Genomic DNA, 20,709 nt, shown 5'->3' with positions numbered 1-20,709 from the left:
GAAAACAAGTGTGTCTTATTGGGCACATTCAGGTAGTACCTCGCTAATTACCTACATTTTCTTCCACTTTGTGCTTAATGAACATGGCCCAGGTCAGAGCAGCAAAGGGACAGCTGGACCTAATAGAGAGGGACAGAGGACAATACCATATAGACTGAAGAGGATGAGATGACATAGCAGGCTGGTTCTCTAGCAGTGTGTCAACAGAGCCAGGAGAGCCCTGGCATTCCATAGTGGCAGGTCGCAGTGTTGCCATGACGAATGGGCGCTCTAAGCGGTGGAGACAGGTCGGCTGAGACGTGGCGGCATTCTCCTTGCGGCGATAAGGGCGCTTTGCAAATATTTCCACTACTTGTGTGAGTGTGGCAAGGGTCAGACAGGAATATATTTTTTTTAGTGAAAAAAGAAGCGAAAGGGAGAGAAAGAGAAAAGAGGAGTAGGCAGAACTGCCACTGGGCAGTCGCCACATCAACTTGGCGCTCAGGGTCACTCCGATGTGAGGGCTGTCACCTTGGCAACCGTCCAGTAGACACACGCAGGCAAGCAGTGTGTAAAACGGGGTGGGCGCCACAAAACGAGGTTTATGTAGTGGGACAGCATCTCAATGTCACCAGCTGTTCTATGCTCTCTGGCACACACACACACATTTCCTCTCCGAGGGGTCATCAGTAGGGCATCTCACATTCTCTGACAGTCAGGGAGCATGTCTACTACATCTTTTGTTTGTCATATGATCACTACAACCATACCACATAAAAACCAGTGGTGTCAAGTGCTTAAATAAAAAAATACTTTAAAGTACTAAAGTAGTGTTTTGGAGTATCTGTAGTTCACTATTTATATTTTGGACTGGTACTTTACTACATTCCTAAAAGAATGTTTTAGTTTTTACTCCACACATTTTCCCTGACAACCAAAAGTACTAGTAACATTTTGAATGCGTAGGACAGGAAAATTGTCAAATTCATGCACTTATCAAGAGACTCAATAAACACAAATGCATCTTTTGTAAATAATGTGACCCTCAAATTTTACTCAAGTATGACAATTGGGTACTTTTTCAACCACTGCATTAAATAAATATCTAAAAATGTATGAAATAAACTAGATAAACACAGTGTACAAAACATTAAGAACAACTTCCTAATATTGATTTGCTCCCCCCCGACCTCAGAGCAGCCTCCACAAGGTGCCGAAAGAGTTCCATGGTGATGCTGGTCCATGTTGACTCCAATGCTTAACACAGTTGTGTCAAGTTGTCTGGATGTCCTTTGGGTGGTGGACCATTCTTGATACACACAGGAAACTGTTGAGCGTGACTGTTGAGGTGCAGTTCTTAAATCTTATGTGTCTTGCCCATTCACCCCCTGAATGGAACACATACACAATCCATGTCTCAATTCTTAAAAATCTTTCTTTAACCGCTCTCCTCCCCTTCATCTACGCATTGAAGGGGAATTAACAAGTGACAATAAGGATCATAGCTTTCACCTGGATTCACCTGGTCAGTCTCATGGAAATAGCAGGTGTGCATAATGTTTTGTACACAGTGTATAAAAACATCAATAAGTCTTTAGTTAAACTAGTGCTATAACTCAGTTCACCAAAAAACAATTAAAACACAAAACTGGAAAGGGAAATGTTTATCAACTGGCTTTTTATTGAGGAACATGCAACTGTTAGGGGGGGAAAGGGTCTATATACACAGCAGAGTTCAGATGGAAAAATGTTCCGTGGGACCTTAACAAGCCAGAGAGCACCAGCATTACACAAACTTAGGTATCCTGACCCAAAGCATTGTGGGCCAGAACAGGACCTGGACCGCAGTCTTTCTTCAGCTCCTTGTTCCATATAGAACATTCAAAGAGGGGTTTTTGGGCCTGGTAGAGCTGCCTCTGGGGGAAGAGGAGAGGGAGGCTGGGTTGAGCCGATCTCAGCGATGCAGGACCCTTCAGCTCCATTCCTCACAGTGGACTCAAAAGGCACGGTCTTGTGTACACACACACTCCTGGGCGTGCTCAGTCATATACACACTTAGATGGGCCAGTCTGCTCAGTCCGACTCGCTGTTGTCGTCCTCCACACCCTCTGGTGCCTCCTGCTCGCCCCCCTCCTCGTCGCTCTCCTTGTCCCAGTCCTTCATGGAGGCTCCCATCATAAAGTCGTCTCTCAGCACGCTCCAGGCTGGCTTCTCTTCTGCCTCCCAGCCAGTCTATACACAAACAAAATATATCAGCATTTTACAAAGATGGTACTTATTACCCATACATGGTTAGTTTCTTATAGAATAGACCACCACTATAACTCCCAACTCCTCAGTCTCATAACAATAGTCTCCAAGAAAGTTTCACAACATCCCACAGCCAATAGTGCCACCACGTGGACATCAAGGGAAACTACACTTCACAACAGGCCACTACAGAGAATATTTATTAAATTATTACATTAAATAAGCGGTTATGGTGGAAATGATTACAGACCTGCCCTATACAAGACGCATTTATTAATGTTAAAATCCCATGTCAATCACCAGAAAAATATCCTGGATTTGGGCGTCTGAAAATCCCCAATCTAAACCCTTCAATCTCCAGTGCCAGCCCAGCTATAACAATGATCCTCTAACACTGAAGCTCAGAGGCCCTGTTAGTATGTCAGACTGTCCCTATGGTGCTGCTGTTAATAGGACAGCAGCAATTTACTCTCTATATTTATTAGAGGTTGGCCGATTAATTAGGGCTGATTTCAAGTTTTTATAACAATCGGCATTTGTGGACACCGATTACATTGCATTCCATGAGTCAACTGCGTGGCAGGCAGACCATCTGTTACGCGAGTGCAGTAAGCCAAGGTAAGTTACTAGCTAGCATTAAACTTATCTTAGAAAAAACAACCAATCTTCACATAATCACTAGTTAACTACACATAGTTGATGATATTACTAGGTTAATTAGCCTGTCCTGCGTTGCATATAATCAATGCAGTGCCTGTTAATTTATCATCGAATCACAGCCTACTTCGCCAAACGGGTGATGATTTAACAAAAGTATATTGCTGAACAAAGCACAATCGTTGCACGAATGTGCCTAACCATAAACATCTTTTGCCTTTCTTAAAATCAATACACCGAAGTATATATATTTTTAAACCTGCATATTTAGTTAAAATAAATCCATGTTAGCAGGCAATATTAACTAGGGAAATTGTGTCACTTCTCTTGCGTTCCTTGCACGCAGAGTCAGGGTATATGCAACAATTTGGGCCGAGTGGCTCGTTGCAAACTAATTTGCCAGAATTGTACATAATTATAATTATTATTATTTTACCTTTATTTATACAGGTTTTTTATCATTGAGATAACATCTCTTTTCCAAGAGAGACCTGGTCCAATAGCAGCAGGGGGAACAACGTTTCAGACAAAACAACTTACATACACTACCAGAACATTAAACAAAACTATAAACACACATACAGCACAAAAATTACATATTACATTAAAAAAAAAACATCTTTACCAAAAACAGCCTAAAAACAATTACACTCTTCTATGATTATATACATTGATCAAGTGTTTAAACGATCAAGTGTTCTAAAATGTTCAGGAGAGAATTCCAGGACCACGGAGCTAAGTAACTAAAACTATTTCTACCATGAACTTAAACGTAAGCTTTTTTACATGGCACATATTGCACTTTTACTTTCTTCTCCAACACTGTTTTTGCATTATTTAAACCAAATTGAACATGTTTCATTATTTATTTGAGACTAAATAGATTTTATTGATGTATTATATTAAGTTAAAATAAGTGTTCATTCAGTATTGTTGTAATTGCCATTATTACATTTTTTTTTTTTTTTTACAGATTAATCGGTATTGGCTTTTTTGGGTCCTCCAATAAATCGGTATCAGCGGTGAAAAATCATAATCGGTCGACTTTACTACTACTCTACTTTAATGTACTACTTAAGTCGTTTTCTTGGGTATTTGACAACTTTTACTTCATTACAATACCTAAAGAAAATAATGTACTTTTTACTCCATTCATTTTCCCTGACACCGAAAAGTACTTGTTATATTTTGAATGCTTAAGCAGGACAGAAAAATTGTCCAATTCACACACTTATCAAGACAATATGCCTGGCCATCCCTACCGCCTCAGATCTGGCAGACTCACTAAACACAAATGCTTAGTTTGTAAATTATGTGAGGGTTGGAGTGTGACCCTGGCTAGCCGTAAATTTAAAAAATAAGAAAATTGTGCTGTCTGGTTTGTTTAATATCAGGAATTTGAAATGATTCATAGTTTCACTTTTATTTTTGATATGTAAGTATATTTAAAACAAAACACTAAGACTTTTACTCAAGTATTATTTTACTGGGTGACATTCACTTTTACTTTTTTATGAAGGCATCTTTACTTTTACTCAAGTATGACTCAAGTACGACAATTAGGTACTTTTTCGACCACTGCATATTGGAACATTTGCACGTAGCCTACTGCCGTGTGCGCATTGCTTATAATGTAAAAAAAAATCTAATCTAAATTAAGCTAAACTTGATATATTGCTTAAAAAAAATATTTAAAAAAATGTGTAGTGGTTGTATGAATTTGGGATCCATAGTCCCACAACGGCCCCAGAGTCTGATTCAAATGTTTTTTTCTCGCACAGAACGACAAGCTAACCAACAGATTAGGTTAACTTTCCTACTATGGGGTATAGAACATTGACATAGGCGAGTGATATTGCCATTTGTTTACTTGTCTTGTTGGCTGAGGAAAAGCAAATGTGGACAGTTCTTCTAACATCTTCAAAGTGCGCATCAGAATTTGATAAGAAGTAGGTCTGTCTTCACTTGTAGGCTACTTCGGAGCTGCTAGGCCTGTGAGAAGTACCCGACTAATAAGAAATGATATAGCTGAGAGAGCCATGTGAGTGAGGTACATTGGTGCACAGCGACTGGCATCCGGGAGAATGGAATTATAACTATTATATTCAGGCCAAATACAACTGGCTGCAATTTACACTTTAGCTGCAATAAATATTTAGTGGGGGGGTGAATATAGCACCTGCCCTAAGACCAACTCTGGGAAAACAACACATCAGTGGGAGTGAGAGGTATCGGGGATGAAACTCACCACCTGTCTCTCTGTCTTGGTGACAACCTCGCTGCCTCCCTCTGTGCCACGCAGCACGTTGATGAAGTCTTTCTTGGAGACAGAGGAGAGGAGCTTGGTCTTCTTCCTCTCCGAGCCGCCCGCCTCCTTCACCTTCTCATCCACCATTTTCTGGTGCTTCCTCACAGCGTTGAACAGCTGTACTACCCCCCTGTGGAGAGGAGAGGTACACACATCACACTGTCATTCTGGTAGAATTTAAAGCCAATTCACTGTAAGATTAATTGTAATATTTTGTGGCTCTTATATTTAGCACAAAATCATAAATGCAAAATAACCAATTTACACACCACTAAATCAATACATGTTAGAATCACCATCGGCAGCAATTACAGCTGTGAGTCTTTCTGGGTAAGTCTCTAAGAGCTTTGCACACCTGAATTGTACAACATTTGGCCATTATACTTTTCAAAATTCATCAAGCTCTGTCAAGTTGGTTGTTGATCATTGCTAGACAACCATTTCCAGGTCTTGACATAGATCTTCAAGGAGATTTAAGGTGAAACTAACTCTGCCATTCAGGAACATTCACTGTCTTCTTGGTAAGCAACTCCAGTGTATATTTGGTCCTGCTGAAAGGTGAATTAATCTCCCAGTGTCTGGTGGAAAGGATTTTGCCTGTGCTTGGCTCCATTCTTGTTTAGTTTCTCATCCTGGAAAAATCCCCCAGCCCTTAACGATTACAGGCATACCCATAACATGTTGCAGCCACCACTATGCTTGAAAATATGGTGCATGGTACTCAGTAATGTTTTATTTATTTTTATTTTACTAGGCAAGTCAGTTAAGAACAAATTCTTATTTTCAATGACGGCCTAGGAACAGTGGGTTAACTGCCTGTTCAGGGGCAGAACGACAGATTTTGTACCTTGTCAGCTCGGGGATTTGAACTTGCAACCTTTCTGTTACTAGTCCAATGCTCTAACCACTAGGCTACCCTGCCGCCCCGAGCTGTGTGTTGTATTGGATTGTCCCAAACATAAACATGTTGTATTCATGACAAAAAGTGAATTGCTTTGCAGTATTAATTTCATGTGTTGTTGCAAACAGGGTGCATGTTCAGGAATAGTTGTATACTGTACAGGCTTCCTTTTCACTCTGTCAATTAGGTTAGTATTGTGGAGTAGCTACAAAATTGTTGATCCATCCTCAGTTTTCTACTATCACAGCCATTAAACTAACCATTTTAAAGTCACCATTTTAAAGAGAAATCCCCGAGAGGTTTCCTTCCTCTCTGGCAACTGAGTTAGGAAGGACTCCTGTATCTGTTGTGACTTGGTGAGCCCATGCAAGTTATCATGAGACTCCTTACAATAATGGGGTTGAATACTGTACATTCAGAAAGTATTCAGACCCCTAGACCTTTTCCATGTTATATTACAGCCTCACTCAAAAATGTATAAAATTCAAATCCCTCAATCTACACTCAACACCCCATAATGACAAAGCAAAAACAAACACCTTATTTACTTAAGTATTCAGACCCATTGCTATGAGACTAGAAATTGAGCTCAGGTGCATCCTGTTTCCATTGATCACCTTTGAGATGTTTCTACAAATTGATTGGAGTCCGCCTGTGGTAAATTCAATTAATTAGACATGATTCTGACAGTGCATGTCAGAGCAAAAACCAAGCCAGGAGGTCAAAGGAATTGTCTGTAGAGTTCCGAGACAAGATTGTGTTGAGGCACAAATCTGGGGAAGGGTACCAAAACATTTCTGTAGCATTCAAGGTCCAAAAACAGTGGCCCCCATCATTCTTAAATGGAATAAGTTTGGAATAACCAAGACTCTTCCTAGAGCTGGCCGCCAGGCCAAACCGAGCAATTGGAGAAGGGCCTTGGTCAGGAAGGTGACCAAGAACCCGGTGGTCACTCTGGCAGAGCTCCAGACTTCCTCTGTAGAGATGAGAGAACCTTCCAGAAGGACAACCATCTCTGCAGCACTCGACCAATGAGGCCTTTATGGTAGACTAGCCAGACAGAAAGCCATTCCTCAGTAAAAAGGCACATGATAGCCCACTTGGAACGCCTAAAGGACTCTCAGACCATGAGAAACAAGATTCACTGGTCTGATGAAAACAAGATTCAACACTTTGGCCTGAATGCCAAGTGTCATGTCTGGAGGAAACCTGGCACCATCCCTACAGTGAAGCATGGTGGGGGCAGCATCATGTGTGGGGATGTTTTTCAGCAGCAGGGACTGGGAGACGAGTCAGGATTGAGAGAAAGATGGAAGGGACAAAAGTACAGAGAGATCCTTGATGAAAACCTGCACCAGAGCAGTCAGGACCTCTGACTAAGGCGAAGGTTCATCTTCCAACAGGACAACGACCCTAAGCACACAGCCAAGACAATGCAGGAGTGGCTTTGGGACATGTCTCTCTGAATGTCCTTAAGTGGCCCAGCCAGATCGGGCTTGAACCCGATCGAACATCTCTGGAGTGACTTCAAAATATCTGTGCAGCAACGTTCCTCATCTAAAGAGCTAAAGAGGATCTGCAGAGAAGAATGGGAGAAACTCCCCAAATATAGGCATGGCTAAGCTTGTAGCAGCATACCCAAGAAGACTCAAGGCTGTAATTGCATCAACAAAGTACTGAATACTTATATAAATAAGGTATGTGTTTTACTTTTAATACTTTTGCAAAAAAATCTAAACTTTTTTTGCTGTCATTATGGGGTGTTGTGTGTAGATTGAGGGGGGGGTAAAAACAATTAAATCAATTTTAGAATAAGGCTGGAAAGTAACAAAATGTGGGAAAAGTCAAGGTGTCTGAATACTTTCCGAATGCACTGTACTTATTGATTCAAGACATTTCAGCTTTTCATTCATTTGTAAAAAGAACAAAACAAAAAAACAACATAATTCCACTTTGACATTATGGGGTATTGTGTGTAGGCCAGTGACCAAAAATCAAAATTGAATCCATTTTAAAATCAGGCTTTAACACGACAACATTTGGGAAAATTCACGTGGTGTGAATACTTTCTGAAGGCACTGTAGGTTTGTAAGCGGCACACGTGTGTTTGTACCTGGTAGCAACTCTCTGCAGGTTCCTCTCACTCTCTCGGTCTTTTACAACGTCTGGTTTCTCTCGACACATCATCTCCCAAGCTCGCTTCTTATCAGTCTGGCGGCCAGAAAAAAAAAAGTTATTAAGCACGTACATACAGGCAAGCTGTACTGAATAAATGTCATGGGTGCAATTTAACACCAGGTGAACTGGTCTAAGGACATTTCTGTTATCAGGCTATCATCTGATTTCAATAACCAGTTTAATACCTGTGTTCATTAAAGTGAGAAATTAACATACAGGTACATACACAGAAACATTTACAGACATGAAAATAAACAGTACCTGTTTCTTCCTCTCCAGACTCTCCTTCTTCTCCTTCTCCTTCATCTTGTCCAGCTCTTTGTTCTTCAGCAGGATGCTGGGTTTGCTCGCTGGCGTTTTCTTCTGCAGAATCTTGGCCATGGCCTCCGCCCATCCAGCATTGGGGTTGGTGTCTACATCATCTGCTTCTCTGTTGCCTTCACCCTCTTCTTTCTCTCCTTCGCTCCCTCCATACTTAGCCTGCTCCCCATCACTCTCTCCATCCTCTTCTCCGTCATCACTTCCTCCATCCTCTGACACCTCTCCATCCTCTGACCCTCCGCCATCGCTCCCTCTGTCAGAATCATCACTCTCAGCACTGTGGTCCTCCTGGGGCTCAGAATCCTCTTCTGATGTGTGAAAATAAGGCATTTATCATATTGACTTATACAAATAATAGCTAGGCTTGAATAGGTTGCAAATTCAAAACAATTTAGCTTTGCCATTTCAGATCTAGCTTAACCGAGCAGACAGTTAACACCTAATGTTTGTAAGTCGCTCTGGATAAGAGCGTCTGCTAAATGACTTAAATGTAAATGTAAATTGTTCATGCTTCTCTATAAACACTAGCTACAATCTAAGGCTGGGCATTAAGTATTGATTCGATCAAATGTTTAGCTTACACAGACAGCTTACTAACCAATTATCTAAGTTAGCTCCCTAAACTAGCCAAGTTACGTCACATAGGCTAGCTACTTTTTAGGTTTTGGTTTATTATTTCACTTTATTACCTAGGCAAGTCAGTTAAGAACAAATTCTTGTTTACAATGGCGGCCTACACCGGCCAAACCAGGAAGACGCTGGGCCAACCTATGGGACTCCCGATCACGGTCGGTTGTGATACAGCCTGGATTCGAACCAGGGTGTCTGTAGTGACGAATCAAGCAATGAGATGCAATGCCTTAGACCGCTGCGCCACTCGGGAGCCCCCCCAAAACGGGGACCTTTCGCGTGTAAAGCGAACGCTAATGCCATTTGATATTTCAAATGCAGAGCGAAGACGACTAAAATCAAGTACCATAGCTAGCTAGTACGTTGATCTGCCTACTTAAGACTCCACAGGGTTTAATGTAACTTTTTAGATACTTAACGTACAGCCATAGATTCTGATCATGCTAGAGTGCCAATGCTATAGCTAGCCAAGCTACCAGGCTTGAGTCCAGTCTATTGAGTCTGGGAGACCAACGATACAAGGTTAATCATCTAGCTAGCTGCCTATACTTCTTTTGAACAATTATAAGAAAAACTATTAAAGCTTACCTAATACCACAGCTGAGTTCTCCACATGTGCCTTTTCCACAGATGCCATTATTGTGCAGCACTGAAACCATTCCGTGAACAACATTCCGTTCCGTGATGTTTAGTTCCGTATAAAAAGTTCCCACTTGACTTGATTGTAAGTCCAAAGGCCGGCAGATGGCGATATTGAGCCGCTTCATCTTACCATCCAAATGAACTGCATGCAGCCAGCTATACACTTGTATCCCCTGTGGACCGGTTCATACGTAAAACATTCTCTATTCAGGCTACGAAGGTGTCGATTTCCTCCTTAACTCGATTTAATGGTGAGAAGGCAGGAAAAAAATTGGGGAAATATATGTACTTTCTTTATGAAACTTCACTTTCCACCATCATGCTTTGCTAATGGATAGGAATGCTCGACCCAGATGTTGCGTATCGCGCTCAGTGATTTGGTCCAGTACGGACCGACAAAATTGGGTCCTGTTTAGTGCTGGAGCTCATTCAAAAAAAAATACCCAGTGCTTTGCAAGTATTAATTTTACATTTACATTTGTCATGTCGCAGCTGTTTTTTATCCAGAGCGATTTAGTCAGTGCATTAAACTAAGTTGCTATAGCTAGCCGACCTACCTACCTACCTAACTACCTACCTACCTACCTACCTACCTACCTACCTACCTACCTACCTACCTACCTACCTACCTACCATTAGCCACTCTAGCATGGTGGTGGAAAATGGTGTTTCACAAACAGTATGCAGCCTGAATGGAGAATGTTTAATGTACGAACCAGGGATATGAGTGTATAGCTGGCTGCATGCCTACCCCAATATCGCCATCTGCCGACCTTTAGGCTAACTTGACTGAAGATTATTATTGGCTAATTTAACTGAGGTTCTGCTTTCTGTTAGGGTCGCGTCAATTCGAATCTGGTATCAGGATAAGTATGACATTGAGTCACCGATTGTATACTATGTATTTTTTATTAGCTAAGCAATAAGTGGTAAATGCAATTTTCGTATATACAGACTCCCTGTCCCACCTCGCAGGGCAAAACAGAACTGACTTGTTCTTGACAAAGATATTATAAATATACTCTCACAGAAATAGTTCCTGCTTCCCAGCCAGCCTGTCAGAGTAGAGACTGGGCGTGGTTTAGACCCACCCAGCCTATCGTTGATTGTTGGCGCAGAGTTGGTCCCAGCCCCCTAAGCGCTTCAGTGGTCAGTGTTGTAGCTGTGTAGAATATGCAGTTATCAGGCACCTGGCTCCTGTTATCTAACAAAAGACTGTTTGTTCTCGCAACACTACGTTATGAATGTACTCCCCCCAACTCATTGCACAGTTCCTGTCTTCATGTTATTCTGTATTTTTCCATCATGAGAAAGGCCCATGGCCCTGAAACTGTTAACTATGTTTCAAGTCAGCTATGTTGCATAACACATACATACATCCACACAAGCCAACAGCAGATAATATTCATTCACATATATGGTAACGGGCTATATTGCATAACACAGAATCCTCATAATCCCCCTTTTTACACCCTGTAACCACACCATCCGATATACTAGGTTGCTGATGAACCCAGGAACTTTAAACCTTTGTTTATTAACATATGGAGTTTTTGATTCCCCCTTTTGACACACACAAGGGTGTCACTCATTATCCTTTATTTCAGCGGTCCCAACATAGTAATATGTTAATAGCATTTCATGAAAATAATAAAACGTTTATTATTAATAAAACATTATTTTGTACTTTTTTTTTTACAGAAAAACAGAAAAGAAAAATCAACCAAGAAAAATTGAAAAAAATCAACAAGTGATATATGCTTTTGGCTCCCCCTTTTGACACCTATAAGTATAAAACTGTATTGTTTATTGACATGTAAGATATAGGATAAAACTTTGGTCATGGAAAACAGAGTAAAGCAGAGCACAGCAAAGCATTATTTATAAACCATCTGGTCCGCTCAGCTACTCCTATCCTGTACCAGGTGGGCTCCTTGCCACCCAGGGACTCTAAACCTTCACATAAGAGAGGACAAGTTATATCGTACACGTTATGTATTTAAGAAGTTATCATTCCACGACCACACCCACAGCAAACCAGGGGTCATCCTCAGTCAGCCCCATCTGTCTCCGGAAGTTAGATTCCGTATCTGCATCTCCTTCAGGAGCATCAAGCAAGGGCATCATACCTGAAGCCTGTACCACATCTGTAACAGACTTCTTCGAACAAGGTATGATGCAAGCAGCACAACACATCAATAACAAAAATACAAGAATTAGGGTCAGAAATCCAGTAACCACCATACCAGTGTACTTACCAAACCAGGCTCCCAAACAAGAGAACAGTCCAGAATCCTCCACCCCCACCATGGTCCTCATCTCAGCAGATAGTGCATCAAGCCCACTAAGGGCCTTAGATATACTACCATCTGGACTGGTGTTATTAGGAATAAACGTGCAACAATGTTCACCGAACATCTTACAGACGCCCCCCTGACTGGCAAGAAGCATATCCAAAGCAAGTCTATTCTGCCTGACAACCCTAGATGTGGCCTCCAGCTGTTCAGACATACCACTGAGTACAGCACGGGAGTAATACACAAAACGCTGTTGATTATAGTAGATATAATTAATCCATGCAGTCTGTCTTGCATCCACTGTGGCTGGACCTATAATAGGTAGTAAGTGCCAGAGTCCATCATTCCTACCCTTCTCTAACTCCTGGCTTGCCATTATTTATCGTATTTTATTAAATCCTATAAAGTACTTATTTACCAAAAACCTTAGCTATGTATCAACAAAATTTGGAATCCTCAATTTAAATAATAAAAATGCGCAGTTATTTATCCTCCCTTACTCTTATGCAATATAACCAGGTACTATAACCCTTATAAGGATCTATAAACCTTTCATTCAAACTTGATACCAGTTACAACTGAAATATCTAATGTATGCTTCAGCAACCATCCAATGTAACACAGGTCTTTTTAATTTGTTGGCCTGCAAATTCAATCCGTAGATCATTCACTCTGATACAGCGCGCCCACTTATATCTCAGTGTTATTGCACTCGCTCTAAATTTACCCAAAGTAAATATCCATTTATACTTGAACATTTCCTCATGCACACCAGTACACAGCATTCATTGTTACATTGCGATACTGCTCACACACACACTAGTGAATTCCTTTAACCAATCCGATTCACCGGCATTCAAACAACTGGTAAAATGTACTGATTATTTGACTGATTAATTGTGACACAGCTCGAATACTTTTCATTTTGTAACAAGTCGTATGTATTGTTGTGATTGCATTGTGTTAATAGAAAATATCATTTCTATTCTGCCCGCTCGACCCTATCCCCTCCTCTCTTCTCCAGACCATTTCCGGAGACCTTCTCCCTTACCTCACCTCACTCATCAACTCATCCCTGAACGCTGGCTACGTCCCTTCCGTCTTCAAGAGAGCGAGAGTTGCACCCCTTCTGAAAAAACCTACACTCGATCCCTCCGATGTCAACAACTACAGACCAGTATCCCTTCTTTCTTTTCTCTCCAAAACTCTTGAACGTGCCGTCCTTGGCCAGCTCTCCCGCTATCTCTCTCAGAATGACCTTCTTGATCCAAATCAGTCAGGTTTCAAGACTAGTCATTCAACTGAGACTGCTCTTCTCTGTATCACGGAGGCGCTCCGCACTGCTAAAGCTAACTCTCTCTCCTCTGCTCTCATCCTTCTAGACCTATCGGCTGCCTTCGATACTGTGAACCATCAGATCCTCCTCTCCACCCTCTCCGAGTTGGGCATCTCCGGCGCGGCCCACGCTTGGATTGCGTCCTACCTGACAGGTCGCTCCTACCAGGTGGCGTGGCGAGAATCTGTCTCCTCACCACGCGCTCTCACCACTGGTGTCCCCCAGGGCTCTGTTCTAGGCCCTCTCCTATTCTCGCTATACACCAAGTCAATTGGCTCTGTCATAACCTCACATGGTCTCTCCTATCATTGCTATGCAGACGACACACAATTAATCTTCTCCTTTCCTCCTTCTGATGACCAGGTGGTGAATCGCATCTCTGCATGTCTGGCAGACATATCAGTGTGGATGACGGATCACCACCTCAAGCTGAACCTCGGCAAGACGGAGCTGCTCTTCCTCCCGGGGAAGGACTGCCCGTTCCATGATCTCGACATCACGGTTGACAACTCCATTGTGTCCTCCTCCCAGAGCGCTAAGAACCTTGGCGTGATCCTGGACAACACCCTGTCGTTCTCAACTAACATCAAGGCGGTGGCCCGTTCCTGTAGGTTCATGCTCTACAACATCCGCAGAGTACGACCCTGCCTCACACAGGAAGCGGCGCAGGTCCTAATCCAGGCACTTGTCATCTCCCGTCTGGATTACTGCAACTCGCTGTTGGCTGGGCTCCCTGCCTGTGCCATTAAACCCCTACAACTCATCCAGAACGCCGCAGCCCGTCTGGTGTTCAACCTTCCCAAGTTCTCTCACGTCACCCCGCTCCTCCGCTCTCTCCACTGGCTTCCAGTTGAAGCTCGCATCCGCTACAAGACCATGGTGCTTGCCTACGGAGCTGTGAGGGGAACGGCACCTCAGTACCTCCAGGCTCTGATCAGGCCCTACACCCAAACAAGGGCACTGCGTTCATCCACCTCTGGCCTGCTCGCCTCCCTACCACTGAGGAAGTACAGTTCCCACTCAGCCCAGTCAAAACTGTTCGCTGCTCTGGCTCCCCAATGGTGGAACAAACTCCCTCACGACGCCAGGACAGCGGAGTCAATCACCACCTTCCGGAGACACCTGAAACCCCACCTCTTTAAGGAATACCTAGGATAGGATAAAGTAATCCTTCTCACCCCCCCCCCCTTAAAAGATTTAGATGCACTATTGTAAAGTGGCTGTTCCACTGGATGTCATAAGGTGAATGCACCAATTTGTAAGTCGCTCTGGATAAGAGCGTCTGCTAAATGACTTAAATGTAAATGTAAATGTAATACTGTTAGGTGAACTAAACTGGGACTTGCTTAACACCCCAGCCACCCAACAGTCTAAGGTAGTTGCCCTCAATCTCACACAAATTTTCAAGGAACCTACCAGGTACAACCCAAAATCTCTAACCATGAGCACCCTCTTAGATATCATACCGACCAACTTGCCCTCTAAATACACCTCTGCTGTCTTCAACTAGGATCTCAGCGATCACTGCCTCATTGCCTGTGTGCGTAATGGGTCCACGGTCTAACTGACCTGGCCCAGGTATCCTGGAAGGATATTGACCTCATCCCATCAGTAGAGGATGCCTGGTTGCTCTTCAAAAGTGCCTGGTTGCTCTTAAAAAAGCATACTTTCGGACGCAGCCCGGCCCCGGTAACGGTCCACCCGGTCGGTTGTTCGTGCCTGAGTCGGTCCGTTCTGCTGTTCTTCAGTGGTCCCACGCCAGCAAGATAGCTTGTCACCCTGGCGTTGCTCGGACTATGGCGCTACAGCCCAGACGATTTTGGTGGCCTGCCATGGGAGAAGATACCCGGAGGTTTGTTGCCGCATGTCCTGTTTGTGCTCAGAACAAAAGTACCAATCGGCCCAGCTCTGGGCTTCTTCACCCCCTACCTATTCCTCGGCGACCTTGGTCGCATCTGGCCCTGGATTTTGTCACGGGATTGCCCCCTTCTGTTGGGAACACGGTCATTCTGACCATTGTGGACAGATTCAGCAAGTTTGCTCATTTTGTCCCTCTCTCCAAGCTTCCATCTGCCACGGAGACGTCTGAGATCCTGGTTAGGGAGGTTTTCAGGGTCCACGGATTGCCCAGTGACATTGTTTCTGACCGTGGTCCTCAGTTTACCTCTGCTGTCTGGAGATCCTTCTGTTTGGCCATTGGAGCTACAGTCAGTCTCACTTCTGGATTTCACCCACAATCTAATGGTCAGGCGGAGAGAGCCAACCAGAAGATGGAGTCCACGCTGCGTCGTCTTGTCTCCTCTGATCCCACCTCTTGGTCATCTCAATTACCCTGGGTCGAGTATGCCCATAATACCCTTCCTTCATCTGCCACTGGGATGTCCCCCTTCCAATGCCTGTACGGATACCAACCTCCCTTGTTTCCTTCTCGGGAGAGGGATCTTTCGGTTCCTTCTGTCCAGGCCCACATTCGTCGTTGCCACCGGACCTGGCATCGGGCCAGGAAGGTCCTCCTTAGAGTTTCTGACCGGTATCAGATCCAGGCGAATCGTCGCCGTATTCCTGCTCCCGCTTATACCATCGGAGATAAGGTTTGGTTGGCTACACGGGATCTTCCTCTACGGACTGAGTCGAGGAAACTTTCACCAAAGTTCATTGGTCCGTTTGTGTTGGAGAGAATCATTAACCCTGTTGTGGTCCGACTCAAATTGCCGGCAACGCTTCGAGTACACCCCACCTTTCATGTCTCCTGCCTCAAGCCGGTTCTCCTCAGTCCTCTGTTGCCCCCTCTTCCTCGTCCTCCTCATCCTCGGATGAGGTCCTGCCTACACGGTGCGCCGCATAATGGATTCCAGACGGCTGGGTCGAGGTTGCCAATATCTCGTGGATTGGGAAGGATATGGTCCAGAGGAGAGGAGTTGGATTCCTCTGTGTCAGATCCTTGATGACGACCTGCTTCGTGACTTCTACCGCCTCCACCCTGCGCTCCAGGTAGTCCGCCCGGTGGCGTTCGTCGGTTGGGGGGTACTGTCACGAATCCCATTTCCTGAGTCTGTGTTTGCCTGTGTTTCTGTCCTGGAGTGTGTTTCCGGTGTCCTGGAACGCACCCTGTCTGGTTGCCGGGCGAATTAGCTTGTTGGGAGATCGATGTTCACCCGCACCTGTATCCCATCAGTAATCTGCACACCTGTCCTGATCATCACCTCTCCCCTTCAAAAGCTCTGACCTGACATCCATTCCCTGCCGGATCGTTAGCCATGAACAGTATGTTGTGCCATAGTATCAGCCTCAAGTTGGATATATTTTTTTTAATTTTTTTTACGTATTACTTGCCTTAAACCTACCTCCGTTTGTTCTGTCTTCAGTTACTCACCCGGATCATTTACCCCATTCCCGCCTGGTCGTCGGAGGATTCCGCTACCCCATTGGATCCACCTATTTACTCCCATCAACTCACCACCGCTGCCCGCTACGCCACCTGGATATATCTACCCATTCACATTCACTTGTAAATAAATACTCACCTTCTTCCTACTCTCCTTGTCCTGGTCTGCTTCTGGGTTCGATTTTGAAAGAACGTGACAGAGATATCCTTTATTGGACCAGTGTTTAGGGTCTTCGTCATTGGTGCTGGTGGCCTGTGTTCAAGACCCGCAAGGGGAGTTACCCTACTCTCACATTCCAAGCAATGTATTGTGGCAGACCAAGGGGTTTGGTCAAAATGTTTTTACAGATCAGACACAGACAGAGTTGGATTAGCTTGTTTTCAAGGGTGTTTTTTTCAATAACAAACAAAAATAAAATCATCCTCTTGGATACTGTCTTCTGGGTCTCCGGGTCTTGCTGTATCCTGGGGGGAACAAAACTGAGCTCCCTCCGTTATCTCCGGGACTGAGCACGACTATAAGGGAGTAACCTCTTTCCCCCATCCCCTCTCCCGTGTGCTGCCCTTCTGGCAGCTTTATGGGACTTGGTGAGCAATCAACCCCTTGATTACTCACCAAACACAATTACTCCCGGCCGGAGAGCCTGTCGAGACCTGGCATGTCCAGCAGAGGGAGCCATCGCCTTGTGATGTAGACGCCGTCTGTCACAAGGCCTCGATGAGTCTCCCCCTGGTGGCTGACCTGCTGTATGCCACAGTATGTTAAAGTCATTGCCGCTTTGAATTGCATTTATCAGACACTTCGATTGTTTGTGTGGACATTTCGTTAGAACACATATATTATTTATGTATAAATAGTATTTATGCACCTATGTTTATTATCATAATGTGTATAGATTTGTCCTCTTTAACAGATTTCTGGATTTTTATGGATACCAGATGCTTTTCAGGTTTGGATTTCGTGTTTCTGGACGAAGACATCAATGCTGCCTTTGCAGAGTTTGCATTTGACTAAAATGTTGTTCTCTTTCACCTCGATTAACTCAAAATTATTGGGAGCATTTCCATAAGGAAAACGTTAAGCAGCTGTTGAATCTTAATATGACAAATGTCATCGCAGGAGGAAAATAATCCTGCAGCAGGAGGATTAAATAGGTAAATAAATATCCTACCTACAGGTTAATAAATATCTCAAATGTATAATCGCCCCAAGGGGGCAGCTGGAAGCAGTGTTTGTAGGTTATACATTGCAGTACCGTACCTAGAGGGTTATGGTTTGGGGAAGGCTCTGCAGTGTAAACCAACCGACGTCATACCATCATCAAGTACTCTCACGGCCTGCTAGAGCATTGTGAACTGCATAGTGCAGTGGTCTGAGTGTCAGGAGTTCACACCCGGTGCTGAGAAATCATTTTGACAGTTTGTATGAATGGAAACTAATATTGGTGTAGTATACTGTCATGCACAAAGTAGATGCCCTAACCGACTTGCCAAAACTATAGTTTGTTACCAAGACATTTGTTGAGTGGTTGAAAAACAAGTTTTAATGACTCCAACCCAAGTGTATGTAAACTTCCGACTTCAACTATTTGTGTTGTGATAATTGCATTGTTTGCTCTATAACCTGCTAGTTCATATTTCTAGCCACCATGATATATAAGCATAAGGCCAAGACAATAAGACAGTGGCAGAATAGATTCAACCACACCTTTGTTCCATCACAAAACCGGAGAACAACATCTGTACAGTGAAGTCCGTAAAGCATATTGTACGTAAAGTTACATGATCTACATCATGGTCAAGCAAGCTAATGTTCCTGACATTTTCGGACTCTAAACAACTTTAGATTTAGAACCACGGAGAGTTACCACTAGTTGCAAAGAAAACAGGAGCTTCCTCCACTATTCCAGCACAATTTCAAATTCAGCAAATCACCTATGCTTACAGTGACTACTAAAATATACCAAAAACGATTTAGTCCAATCAACGTAAACTGAATATGTTATGGCTGTCCATGGTTCTGATTTGTTTGTTAGTGCATTTGTAGGAGTAGAAAACACATGTTGACTCACCCTACTACAATGCCATCCTCCTATCTTGCATGTTGACGAAAGGTTGACGAAAGACTGTCATACAGTACAGAATTACATTTTTTGTTGTCCTCGGCTACGTGGCTCAAATGTTTGGTTGCTAGCCTAACTTCCTTTCATGGGCAACATTAGCTAGTTACATTAGCCTTCTACATCTAGCTACAAATTGAACATCCATCCTCTTAGGTCAGGGGCACAATGTATGACTTTGTGGTTGTATCAGAATCGCCTTTATAATCATTGGCCTGTACGGAGAATTACGTAAAACCAGAAGTCCAAATGTTTATCTCCATCCATGGTTAATTTCGGAAAGGGAAAATTTTAGCTAGCTAGCCACTGGAGGACAACATAATGAGATGCAACAATTCAAGTTGTTTCTGTCAATGACGTGTTGCTCTCAGTGTGATTTGGAGTGAAGCCAAATCCAAACTGGATTTCCTTGACACTTTCTTTTTTGGTGCTCCAGGACCATTCACAGTTGAGCTTACTCTGTTTAGCTCAACACTGATTGGATATGATTTAATACTTTTTTATCATGGGAAGCCATATGCTCTTTTTGACCAGACGCATCAGATAGATGGCCTGCACAGAGACAGAGGGGGCGCTGTTTCGCTCGCTCTGATACTTTCTCCAGTGAGATACATTCAGCCTCTTTTGCGAACTAAAGGAAAATGATGAAATAGAGAGACGAAAGATAAACCATTTTTGTCTTGGTCACTTTTAAGGGAAAGCCTGGCTTTCCTTGGCATCCATGAATAGACACCACTGCATACAATGGCGAGATGTAGCTAGCTAATATTTTTTGTTTGTTTTTCATTTTCTAAAATGTACAGTATTTACTCATTTGTATACCTACGCTCACAAAGCTGCAATTTTTTGGAGCAAAGAGTCAAGAGGAGGCCGCTTCTGGCCGCTTCTGGTCGAAACATACTGTAAAAAAGTGCACTGCACATGCAAGCGGTTTCATGTGACACAGACGTATATATCAGTTATGAACAGGGGAGATCTACAGATGTAACAAGCAACATGGGTTGCTAATATGACCAGGATTGTGAATGCGGACTGCCACCGCTCAGATTGTAAGGTGGGTGACGTGTGCAGGGCAAAAACAGGCACCATCCTTTCTCTCCGCTCCCTTCTCTCTGCTCATGACCATTTGATTGGAATGAACTGTGCCTCAAGTAGGCCTATGTCAACAGAATCAATCCTTTAGATGTTAATGTTAATTATCCTACATTATAGTTGTCAAAGATAACTGGCATTTAGCCTATATTTTTGTAATTAAAAGTCTCAACGTTTGGCTACATTTTGTTGCCTCCCTCATGTCAGCATCAGTGTGGACATGAGGCTGAAGCCAATACACAACCTAGGCTGCACTTTTACATTTAGGATAAATTATGTATGCTACATTTATGCTAAATAGATTTAAATATGATTGCAATGTTCTTTCTAGAGGCGTTCATTTTCATTAGAATTTCTGGCTCAGTTGACAGCCCATTTAGCCCTCTCTTACTATGCTTTTAAATCACTATGCATTACCTATAGGTCCTAGAGCAGACACAACCTGGCATATAAAAATATAGATATATATTGGGATGGTGATGAAAAAGGTACGTCTTGAGCCATGCTAACATTGGCCAGAAAGTTTAGGTCAAAGGGGGGCTGTGCGCTGGGGTGAGGACAGGGAGGAACCGATTAACTCCACTATGATCAAATTATAAAACAATATAATATA

At 43.3% G+C, this 20,709-nt stretch overlaps 1 protein-coding gene across 1 annotated transcript; it reads right to left on the bottom strand.

The window, feature by feature from the left end:
* Nucleotides 1-1,640: 1,640 nt before the first annotated feature.
* On the bottom strand, nt 1,641-9,938 carry LOC118367253 (RRP15-like protein). Its single transcript, XM_035750512.1, has 5 exons — nt 9,813-9,938; nt 8,535-8,902; nt 8,209-8,306; nt 5,135-5,324; nt 1,641-2,211 (listed from the first exon to the last, which is right to left on the bottom strand). Exons 1-5 carry the CDS (start codon nt 9,895-9,897, stop codon nt 2,053-2,055), a joined length of 900 nt encoding a protein of 299 aa, XP_035606405.1. The 5' UTR covers nt 9,898-9,938; the 3' UTR covers nt 1,641-2,052.
* Nucleotides 9,939-20,709: the final 10,771 nt, after the last annotated feature.

This window comes from Oncorhynchus keta, chromosome 34, assembly GCF_023373465.1.
Source record: "Oncorhynchus keta strain PuntledgeMale-10-30-2019 chromosome 34, Oket_V2, whole genome shotgun sequence".
NCBI classification, from domain to species: Eukaryota; Metazoa; Chordata; class Actinopteri; order Salmoniformes; family Salmonidae; genus Oncorhynchus; species Oncorhynchus keta.
Note: the sequence above shows the minus strand (reverse complement) of the source record. Positions and strands in the feature narration are given on the sequence as shown.